The sequence below is a fragment of the Chaetura pelagica genome, unplaced genomic scaffold (genome assembly GCF_000747805.2).
Source record: "Chaetura pelagica isolate M959 unplaced genomic scaffold, ChaPel_1.0 scaffold1145, whole genome shotgun sequence".
NCBI classification, from domain to species: Eukaryota; Metazoa; Chordata; class Aves; order Apodiformes; family Apodidae; genus Chaetura; species Chaetura pelagica.
This window is the reverse complement of record NW_009953300.1, coordinates 64,820-76,497: the sequence shown is the minus strand read 5'-3', so window position 1 is coordinate 76,497 and position 11,678 is coordinate 64,820. Positions and strand designations below refer to the sequence as shown.

Sequence of the window (11,678 nt, the reverse complement as noted above, 5' to 3'; positions counted from 1 at the left end):
GGCCACCTTGGGAAGAGAGCACAGGCAGGCAGGTGAGGGGGAGCAGGCAGGGGGGAGCCCCAGGGAAGGGCAGGGCGGCTGCAGAGCCCTGAGGCAGATGAGGTGCAGAGAGGGGGGTCAGGGAGAGGAGCGAGGACCCAGACCACCCCAGGCACCCTGCAAACCAGACCTTACCCTCGGGAGACTCCTCCTGCACGTAGGTGCCAGTCAGGTAGCGGTGCACCAGGGCCGACTTGCCGCTAGACAGGTTCCCCACGATGCCCTGAAACACAGATGTGTGTCACCCCTGCACCCAGGACACCTCCCTCCACACCAGGCCACCCCTGAGGAGACCACCAGCAGTCGGGGCCATGATGATGGTGGGCAGAGATGGCCATGGGAGGGCAGAGGGGCTGGCACAGCCCGGCTGGCACCTGCTGAGGAGCCTGGGGACACTAACTGGCCGCAGTCACACAGGCACGGGGGTGCAGACACCCAGACAGAGGGTGCTGAGGACCCTCGTCCTCCCCCAAACAGGTGCAGTCCCGTCAGTGCCACAGCAGCTCTTCCCTCAGCCCTCTGCTCCTGGCGGGACACCTGCCCCCCTGAGCCACAGCCAACCCTGAAGGAAAAAGCCCCCCTGCCCCAGCCCCGCTCATCTCAAAGGTTGGGGTGCTGCAGCTGGGGGTGGCAGCCCTGCCAGAAGAAGGAGCAGGAACTGGCAGGACCCCAAGCACCAGCTTCTGAGTGAGCTGACAGACACCCAGCTCTGAGTTCTAATTGGGTTCAAACACACTAGGCCAGGGCTCTGCCACTCTGGATCACCCTTCAAATGGACATGCCCCAGGATAAACAACCCAGCTTTTCCCAATGCCAGCATTTTCCCAACAATTCAAAAAATCTCCAGAGCAAGGGGGCCTGCGAGTGAGGCTGCCTGCTGGGGGAAGAGCAGCCTGGGGTGACAGGGCATCTTCTGCCTCCCTCTCCAATAGCCTGGTCCTGACTCCTCAGCTTCTGCCCTGCAGCTATTCCCCACATCCACAGGGAGCTCCTGGAGAGGACTCCTGGGTTCCTGAGCATCCCACCTCGTGCTCCTCTGGCCTCAGCTGCAGCACTGCTCGGACAGAGCTGGGGGGAACGCCGGGGTGATGCAGAGCTGCCCCTCACCCTACCCCTTGGCAGGGCAACCTGGGCAAAGCAAGCTCCCACCCCTTTTCCACACAGCCTCACAAAAAGCACCTGATCCACCCTAGGCTTTGGATAGCCTGACCTCACCATGGATCTTCTTGTATGGAACCAACTCCTGCTTTAGGGCATGCTACACTTGATCTTTTCCAACCTTAGTGACTCCATGTTCTATTTAGATTGGATATTAGGAAAAAAATGTTTACTGAAACAGTGGTCAAGCACTGGACAGACTGCCCAGGAAAGTGGTGGAGTCACCATCCCCGGAGTTGTTAGAAAAACATGCATATGTGGCACTTTGAGATATGGTTTAGTTGGCATGGTGGGATTGAGTTGACAGTTAGACCTGATGATCTTAAGAGGTCTTTTCCAATTTTAACAGTTCTGTGATTCTAAACCAGGCTCCCAGTGTCCCCATGGACACCCTTGAGGTAGGTGTCCAACACACCAACACCATCATTTGAAGCAGCTGCCCATGCTAACCCATGAAACCCAGAACCTGGAGGCTTCTCCACTACTGAAGATTTCAGGGTTTGTCCCATCAACTTTTTGTTGCTCCTCCCCAGCCTGTCGTCCACCTAAAAGCTCCTGCAGGCATCCTCCCTTGTCTGTCCCCAGGGTTAGTTAGCATGGATGTGGGGACCTGCTGTTTCACTGGCATTTAAGATGTCTGGAAACCTCTGTCCCAGGACATGCTGGAGAACACAGGAACACAGCCTGCCAGCCAGGCTGGTGTCCTCACTGGGGCTGGGGGACGAGGCACCATTTGTGCCTCTCCCAGAGGGAAGGCCAGGCCTGCAGGAATTGCTGCTGTCCCTCAGACACAGACTCCTCTCTGTGAGCAGCAGATGGAGCAAGTTCCAGGATAAAACTGAGGCTGGAAAAGATGCAGAGCATAGTTTAAACAAAACCTTACAGAAAGCACACTGACCACTTGTGGTGCATACGGGAACAGGAGCAGGGCACAAGGAAGATCCTCACCTCCTGCAGGAGAGGCTCGTTCCTGCAGGAGGGATGTGTGCTGTGGTCAACGCTTTATGTGCCATTTAACAGAAGCCCCCAGTGACTCCATGGTTTTCCGTACTCAGGGAATTATGAATCTCAGTTCATAGGCACAGTGTAGGTGTCCCCTGGGGACAAGGACCAGCAGACACAGAGCAGGTGCTTCGTGCCAGCCTCCCCCAGCACGAGCTGTGAGCTCTGCCAGGCATCGAGAGCCCGCGCTGGGCTGGCTCGGGGCTGCAGACACCTCCTCCCCGTGGTGCATTTGGTGGAGCACCACGCAGGCAGGACCAAGAACCAGGTGGCTTTGGATCACTGCTGGGCTGCCCAGCCAGAGCATCTCCCTGCATCCCACCTGCCTCCAAGGACAGGGAACAGACACCAAGCCAACAACCCAGGACCTGCCATGCTGGGACTGAACCAGAGTTCTGAGAGGCCTCCAGGCTTAGAGGAAGAGCTGCCCTGGCCAGCTGAAACCCTGGAGCAATGGAGATCCCCAGGGGCACAGAAAACATGGGAAAAGGATGGTGCTCAAGGAGGAAGGACTAAAACCTTCAGACTGTTTACCTCGCAACACTGCTCTGCAGCCTGCAGAATGTTCACCTGTCAGAAGGAAATGCACAGAATAGCTGCAGGAATATTTGGGAAGGGACGCACACTTTCCAAGCCAAACTAAGAAACTAGTATCTGAAGTTTCTTTTAATTTTGACTTCACTGCAGACAAGGAAAACGGTGGCAGAGTGGTGCCAGTGCATCCAGCAAAACGGCTTCTTGTTTCTCAGATGAAGAGCAAAACCCTTCATCCTGAAAGGTCTGGAGGGATTCATGCCAACAGGCTCCAGAGGGAGCTCAGGGCTGCCAGGGAGAGTGAGAGTGGAACAGATCGCCCATGTGAACCGGCTATGCTGGGGAGAGCAGGGAGCAGGGGTGATGATGCCTGGCAAGAATGTGCCCTGGGAAACCTGCCCTGGGGGGTCAGCTACACGATCAGAACATTTCTAGATGGAAAAGACCTTTAAGATAAAGTCCACCAGTTCCCCCAGCCCTGCCAAGGCCACCTCTGCCCCACGTCCCTCAGCACCATCTCCAGAGCTTGGAAACCCCTCCAGGGATGGGGACTCCCTCCCTGCCTTGCCAGGCAGGAATTGTTCCCCAGATCCAACCTCAACCTCCCCTGGCACAACTTGAGGCCGGTTCCTCTTGTCCCATCCCTTGTTCCTGGGGAGCAGAGCCCGACCCCCCTGGCTCCAACCTCCTCTCAGCAGCTGCAGAGCCAGCAGGTCTCCCCTCAGCCTCCTTTGCTCCAGGCTGGACACCCCCAGCTCCCTCAGCTGCTCCTGCTCACACTTGTGCTCCAGCCCCTTCCCCAGCTCCCTTGCCCTTCTCTGGACATGCTCCAGCCCCTCCATGTCCTTCTTGTCCTGAGGGGCCCAGACCTGATCCCAGAATTCCAGGTGCCCCCTCCCCAGTGCCCAGCACAGGGGGGTGATCCCTGCCCTGCTCCTGCTGGCCACCTCAGTGCTGACTCAAGCCAGGATGCTGGTGGCCTTTTTGGCCACTTGGGCACACGCTGGCTCATCTCCAGCCACTGTCCACCAGCATTCCCAGGCCTTTCTCTACTGGACAGCTTTCCAACTGCTCTTCCCCAAGCTTGGAGCATTGTCTGGGGTTTCCAAAGGAGTTTCCTTCCCTCTCTCTGACAGAACAAAGCACCTGAGGTGACATTTCATGCCACCAGCATCCCTCCACAGCAGGGGCACTGCAGGGCAGTTGTGGCCCATAGAGGCCAGGGAAGTGCCAGCACAGAGCTGAAGCCAGGGAGGCTCACAGGGAGAGATGACACCTTCCAGGTGGTGACTCCCATGCCCGGACGGTTGCCCTGTGGGTGACAACCCTGGATGCATTCCCAAACTGCCTCAGGATCTGCCGTGTCAGAAGGTCTGACCCGAGAAGCAGCATATGGTCAGCAATGATGGCTCTGCTATGGCCAGCAGGAAGGGTGATCTGCTCAGATACTGCCTTTCCATCTCCACATCCATGTGCTCTCCCAGATCAACACCCTCTCCCTTTCAAGCATGAGCCACCGAGGAGCCCTGGTCTTCTCCAGCACAGCAGCAGACCCAGCTCCTCTCTCCTCTACCGGCCAGGCTGGAACCCCCGTGCACTTCCACTGGCCACATTAAAACGTGGGATTTTCTTGGGGATTTGGAGAAGCATCAGAGAAGCAGGGGTGTCTGAGGCACGAGTCATGAGTACTCACCACCTTCAGCTCAGGCACCGAGCGGCTCAGGGTCCATTCCTGGCTGTTCACAAACGAATCTGCAGAACAGAGAGAAGAAATTGTCAGGTCACTGTGGTGTGTCTCTAGACATCCCAACAGGGATCCTGCCACACTCTCCCTGCTCCCTCCAGGCAGGAGACTTATGGCTCTTCCCTTCCTTACACCTTGTCTAGAGACACTAAGGTCCATGAGATCCCAATGCTGCCCATGCCCAGAGGCTCAGCATCCAGAGCTCCGGCTGGAAGGACCAGTGGAGCCGAGGGCAGCACAGAGCCCAGGGCTGGGGATCCTCCCTGTGAGGGCACAAAAGGCCCTGCAGGATCCCCCTCCTCCAGGCGCTGGGATGATGGAAGCACCAGGCTCCTTCCTGGGAGGCAAACACTGAGAAGGAGCCCAGGGATGGAGGGGACATGGGGTGAGAGCAGCACCCCAGCACAGCACCCCGGCTGCAGCACCAGCGCGTGGCAGGCAGGGCAGGCAGCACGCTCTGACCTCTGCTCACGATTGAAAGTGAACACAATTAATGGAATGCACATTATGTAATTTGACTGTCACAGGCTTAAGAAGGTTGGAACAATCCAGCAGGGCTTGGAGCCACAGGGAACACCCCCTCTCCTGCTGCAGGAATCACACAGTCCTTTACATCCAAACAATCTCCAGGAGCTGGTCAAACAACAGACTTCCCAAATAAAACCAGACTCCCTGGAGGAGGAGCAAGAGCCTCGAGAACACCTGAATACCAGAAGCAGCCACTCCTAACAAACTCGGAGTCCTTGACTTTCCTTGGAGGAGGAAGCACATCCTGCACCCCAAGGCAGATGCCCGGCATGGAGGTGCCACAAGGCAGCAGCACTTGCTGTAGGTTAATGGTGTTCAAACTGCACGAGATTTCTGAGGACAGAGCCCTGAGGAGCACTGTTTCTGCAGGAGCCTGTGCTGCACTGGCCTGACTGGCTGCCACAAACCCCTGCAAAAACAGAAACCTCAGATGGGGTCAGACAGGGACCAGGTCACCCTGCAACACCCACCGAACAGAACGGCCCCAGGGCCAACGGGCTCGAGCCACCCAGGGCCGTGGTGGGACTCGGACCGAAGGTGGGGAGGATGGCTCTGCTCCCCCCCTGCCCTGTCCTGGCAGCTCCTCTTGGCACCCCCAACCCCACCATCGCTCTCCAGGGCAGTCCCAGCTCTAGGCACTGGCACCAGCTCTGCCCAAACCAGCCAGGCAAGCTGAAACTCCTGCAGCTGCCCTGAGCCAAGCACCGCAGGCAGACACAGGGCAGAGCAGGAAACGGCACCAGACCCTGCCAGCTTGGAGGGCAACACCAGGCTCCTCAGCCCTGCCAGGAGCTACCCAGGGACTGCCTGCACCCCAGGTTATGCTCCTGCCTCCCCAGTACCCAAGGACAGGACAGACACACCACGGTCACAGCACTCTTCTCCTCCAGACCTTCACCTGGCGCTGTGCAGCCCAGAGCTGCCTGGGGAATCGTCCACTCGGTGGCTGGGGAGCTTGGGGGGGCCCTGCCCTCTGTGCCTGCACCCCAGTCTGCTGGTGGAGGGGAAAATGGATGATCCCCTCTGTTGCCTTTATGGGCACCTGTGCAACTACCAGCACCCTCAGGCCACAGTGCACGTTCCATCGTGTCTAAAAAGCCAAGTCTATGGCACTGATACCCGGAGTTCACCAAACACTAACTCAGTAACACTTCTTCAGCCCTGACACCCCACCCCTGACACCCCAGTTTCTCTGCACGGGGCAGGACCCCAGGCCTCTGTGCCCCAGTGCAGCCCAGCAGGTGCGAAGGAGCAGGATGGGAACAGCAGGTTCTGCTGTGGGCAGGGGAGGCCGAGGCTGCCCAACATCACCACCCAGAGCTGCCACCCTGAGTTGCCCAAGGGCCCGTGTGGCACCTCCAGCACCTGGGAACCCAGGAAGAGCAGGAACACGGCGAGAAGACAGGACACAGACCCCAGTGTGTCTAGGTGCTGACTGCTTCAGCCCCACAGCATCGTCTGGTCTATCTAGCAAACTTCAAAACACCTCACCTTTGAGTAACTGTTCTGCCCCCTTTGAAAACCACACAAAACCTCACTCCCACATCGTTCTTCATCAAGGAGCTCTAGCAGTGGAAACACCCATTCCTTGAAAACCCTCTGTCCTCTGCTTTATGCCTGGTTTCAGGGGCTGCCCCAGCCCTGCACCAGCCAGTGAAGCCAACATCCCTCACCAGTCTGACCAGCACTGCCCAATCTTCCACCACAGCCCCTCTCCACATGGCAAGTCCCAGCTGTGGGATCATTTCTTGTGCAGAAGCTGCTGTGAACCTTCCACCCTCACTGCTGTCCTCCTCCAGCAGCTCCTGTTCCGTTCAGGAGGACACGTCCACGGCACATGTTGCTGTGCAAAGCATCTCCCCATGCCTGGGGAAGGCTGGCTGCTGGGAATGGCACTGGGACCTGGTTCCCTGCATGCCTGGCTGCTGGCTTCAGTGTCCAGTCTGCAGCTCTGGCTCCAGACCATCCTCCTACAGAGTCTGGGGGCTTTACACCTGAACCTCCCCAAAACTGGAGGCGTTAGCTCTGCTTCCCCAGGCCCCTCCATTAATAAAGCAATGTTCCCACACACACCTCTAGCACTCCCTGCAGACCATGGGGAGAACTGTGGCTCTGGCTGTCAGGAGGAAAAACAAACAGCTTCAGCTGCATCAACCACCCACCTGCAGCACCTCCTCCTGCCCTACGTGCCTTAAGAGCGGGGTCCATATGTGGCAGTCCCTGCAGCACCTGAAATCACCATTTCTAAACACAAAGCCCCAATTTACACCATTCCCACCTACCACAAGGTACTCAAGACCATCAGCTAATTCAGGATGGCCTGAGGAGCCAGAGCACTTTCACATGTCAGGCTGGGGTCCAACCCCACCTGAGTCCTTCCAATGTCTCACTGTAACTGACCCTTGGTCCTTTTTACACCTGCTCTGGTCCCAGGGCAGGCTGATCACCCTCCCCATCACACAAGGGGACAGACACAACCTGTGCACCCCATGCTGAGAAGGGGGAACAGTTTCGAGCTGAATGATGGGAGATTGTTATATTAGGAAGATTAAGGAAGTCTCACCTCTGTGAGGGTGGTGAGACCCTGGCCCAGGATGCCCAGAGAAGCTGTGGCTGCCCCATCCCTGGCAGTGTTGAAGGGCAGGTTGGATGGGGCTTGGAGCAACCTGGGCTGGTGGGAGGTGTCCCTGCCCATGCAGGGGGTGGCTCTAGATGATCTTTAAGGTCCCTTCACACCCAAAGCAGTCTGTGATTCTATGATCAGGGTGACCCATGGCTATTTGCGACGTGCCCACCTGCAGGTCCACAGATGCCTGGTCCATCAGCTCTCACGCCACCTGAACCCCATGTCCTGCAGCCCTCTGCACCCGCAGGGACAGCCCCACTGCCTGGGGTTCAGGGAATTCCCCAGCACAGACCCTCTATCCCACAGTTTTCCAGCACTCACTCTCCTCCCCCACCGGCAGCTCCCGCAGGGGCGAGCGCAGCCGCCGTGTGCAGGCAGGCACGGGTGACACCCAGGGAGCTGTCAGAAAGACACCTCCTGAGCAGTTTCTCAACCACCCAGAACAGCCACAGGCCAAGTCTCTGGCTGCCAAAAGCACTGACACAACCTGCTGATGTCAGCTCCTGCCATCCCCGGGCTGGTCGTTTGCTCCTCAAGCTCAGCACGTGGCGACCTCCTGCACCTGGTCAGAGTCAGTCCCGGCAGCGGGAGGTTGCAGCCTGTCCCCTGTGAGTGTTCCACACCCAAAGGAGGTGAGGAAGGGACAGGCCACAGCTGCAGGAGGTGCAGGTACGAGCTGGTTTAGCAGAGATTGCCCCCAGCTGGGTAACAGCTCCATCAGCAGCCCCCTCCCTTGGCTCATGAAGGCATCGGGCAGCAGTGATTTACTCGATAAGCACCACTGCTGGGCAGCTGCATCACTTGGAATGTCACAGGAAAACATTCCCAGCCAGCCTTCCTCCCTCTCCTGCTGTTTAGCACCACAGAAGGGACCAGAGTGCCAGCCCTGGCCTGAAGCCCCTCCCTGGCACAGCTGGGCCCCGCACAGCAGCAGGGACTGGTGCACAGCCTGAGCCTTGGTGTGCCATGTCCTGCACCCCTGCTGCCTGCACCCCTGCTGCCCTGCACCCCTCGCTGCTGCCTGCACCCCTTCACTGCTGCCCTGCACCCCCTTGCTGCTGCCTGCACCCCTGCTGCCCTGCACCCCTGTAAAGCTGGCAGGAGGAAGGTCTGGCCAGGCACACTGACTCCTCACTGGGCTGTTCCCTCCACGGGATGAAGCGCAGCAGGTTCATCTACCTTGAGTTGCAGAAGCACCAGTGCCAGACACATTTGGTCTCCATATGCAGCAACTAATAATTAACCAACTCGTTATCCAAGCCACTGTTGAACTAACATGGACACTGAAACCTTGGACACCAAACCCAGCCTTGAAAGCAGGTCAGAGGCTGAGCAAACACAGCAGTGCCCACACACAAGTGTTCCCAAGTGCCCACCTGCCCGCACAGGCAGATAAAAGGGCGCAGCGTGGGACGTGCCTGGGCACAGCCCCTTTTCCAGGCTCTGTAACGACTCAGCCCTGGCACTGAGAGCAGGAAGGGAGATTTCTCCATGGGCAAGGCTGGTGCTCCCATCAGAGGGCTCAGCCAGGGCGGGTACCCATGTGGGACACAATCTGAGCAAGGATTATCTCACCAGAGTTTCCAACGCTCTGCAGCAGTGAAAGGAGAGGATACTGTGTGTTCCTCAGAAAAAGGGCAGGATGAGGAGCTGCCACCCCTGCTCCTCAGCCCCCGAGCTGGGCCACCAGCCCATGTGCCAGGCAGGGCTCCAGACCAGCCAAGACTTCAGAGCCCCTCATCACCCACCACCCTCCAGACCAGCTCCAAATGCACACAGGCCAAAGAACCACAGAGGTCTCTCTGCTCCAACAGCTGGAAAGGGTCTGCTGGAACGGACAACGCAGCAGAGCTGGTGATGTGGAGAGACAACAACACACCACTTCCCAACATGACTGCTCTGTGGGGACCTCCCTTGCTGGTAGAAACCTGCTCCACTTTTGTCTGACCTCAGCTCTCACTGTTTAACCACACAAGCCAAGGCAGGTGAAGATCCCAACAGCTCTGCACTGGTTTTTGAAGCTCCCTCCTGTGATGGGTGCCTGCAGACTGTAAGAAGCACAGCCCTGCTCCTCCTGCACACATCTCCCATCCCATCCCACCCCAAGAATTACTCCTCTCAGATCAGCATCCCAATAACTCCTTCCTTGGTAACTTCCAGACTTCTTCAGTTTCGCTGAACTGTGGATACCAGACTGGATTCAGCATCAAAGGCATGGTCTCTAAATCCATTATGCCATCCCTGCTCCTCACCAACACTCCCAGCTAAGCTGAGGCAGGTACAAACAGGAGATGATACATATCATTATCTACCCAAGTCGCTATGCAAACTTCACCTTATTAATGTAAAAACTCCCCATTCTTCTCCCAATTGTCTTCTCACACATGCCTTACACGTTAGTCCTCTGTGTGGCCAAGCACCAAGCAGGAGTTACTTTCAACCTTAAAAAGCAGGATATCTCCCTGGGAAAGGGGAACACGATTGTGAGAAAGACTTCCTGAGCTGTGGAGCCCAAATCCCACTGCTGGATATGTTGAACGCCCTGCCTGATCTCTTCCTGCAGAGGGAAAATTCCAACCCCAAACCAGTCTGGCTTTTCGAGGCCAGTGGCTGCCAGGGGGGTGCTCAGCTCTGCACCAGCCAACACCCCTGTGCCTAGAAACCTCCCTCTAAACCACTGGCCATGATTACTTGTGTCCAGCCCAAGCTGGCTGGACCCTGTGTTGACAGTTCTCCAGTTCCAAGGGCTCTTGCTCTCCCTTGGTACACGTACAGGAAACACCCAGGCCCATCAGCCTTCACCTTGCTACAGAGACCAGCGCCTCGAATCCCTTTGGGGTAAGAAACTGCATTCCCCTGCCCCCCCTCCCCATGCCTGGGCAGACTGAACCCCTCCATCAGCAGGGGGCAACGTTATCCAGGCAGTCCAAGGAGGTCTCGGCATGGCTGGGGGAGCAGCACTGAGACGGTCCCAACTCCCCGGTTTTGTCCCTTGGGAATGTCTACCTGGCAGAGCACGGCACTGGATGGGTATCCCAGTTTGCTGTAAACAAAATACTCCAGGTACTGGAAACAGGGGAGCAGCGTTGGCTTGGATCCCTGCCTGGACTCACACATTCAGCTTTTTCAAAGAGCTGATAACCACAAGTGCAGCTGCACCCCCGGGAGGGCATGTTGGGACGGCACCAGCAGCTCTCCCAGCGCTCAGGTGGGCAGCACCCACGAGAAGCACCCAAGTTTTCTTAGAATCACAGAATCACTTAGGCTGGAAAAGGCCTTTAAGCTCATCTAGTCCAACCATTAACCCTACTCTAGCAAGTCCAGCACTAAGTCATACTCCCAAGCACCATTTTGGAAATGTTGAGTGTTAGAAACACTACTGGCCTGGAACAGGGCAAAGATCTCCTGAGCTGCTGCATCCAGCAAGTCCCTCTTGAAGCACTAACAAGCTTGTGACATTCAATCTACCATGTCCTGGCTTAGAGGCTCCCAGCTCCCCCTGGAGTGTCTGGAGCCCACAGACCAAGATGCTGAGTGGAAGGACCATGGGGAGACAGGACAATGGGACAAGCAGTAGTGGCTTTGGCTACAGACCTCACCTCTGCTCCTTCACATTCCATTGATCCCAAGAAGACACAGCTCGGCTGGGTACAGACAAGCAGCTAATGGCAAAATGGTGTTCTAAGGCCAAACCAAAGTGTGATCTTTGCAGCTCCAGCAAGCAGCACTTGCTCTGCTCCAGTGAGCCACAGTCCCAGAAGCAGCCTGAAAAGGTCATCCCCGGGCTTGGGCCTCCAGTATGAGCCACAACGGCAACTACCAGCCACCCTGAGAAGCAGTGGTCTGGCATTAGCTGGCTGGGCGTTGCTAGAGGGGACTCCGAGCCCCCTCTGGGCTCCCTAGCAAACCAACCCAATGGGACCCCCAACCCGTCCCAGGGGAGCAGCCAGGTGAGGGGTGAGGACACCAACACCAGTGCTCCACCTCAGCTGCTCCCCTGGGAATGCGGCCGCTGGGCCGGCTGCTGCTGGCCCAGCTCCTGCTGGG

The 11,678-nt window shown here is 57.4% G+C and overlaps 2 protein-coding genes across 2 annotated transcripts in view; one reads left to right on the top strand and one right to left on the bottom strand.

Annotated features, from left to right (window-relative positions):
- Window positions 1-639: 639 nt before the first annotated feature.
- Window positions 640-5,276, bottom strand: LOC104389089 (centaurin-gamma-1A-like). Its single transcript, XM_009998044.1, has 3 exons — window positions 5,180-5,276; window positions 4,427-4,485; window positions 640-675 (listed from the first exon to the last, which is right to left on the bottom strand). The coding sequence occupies exons 1-3, from the start codon at window positions 5,274-5,276 to the stop codon at window positions 640-642; spliced, it is 192 nt and encodes a 63-aa protein (XP_009996346.1).
- The window catches only part of FASTK (Fas-activated serine/threonine kinase), a 67,307-nt gene continuing 60,903 nt past the window's right edge, over window positions 5,275-11,678 (top strand). Inside the window, exon 1 of the mRNA XM_009998043.1 lies at window positions 5,275-5,305. Within this exon, the coding sequence (XP_009996345.1) occupies window positions 5,275-5,305 (31 nt within the window). The remainder of the gene's footprint in view (window positions 5,306-11,678) is intronic.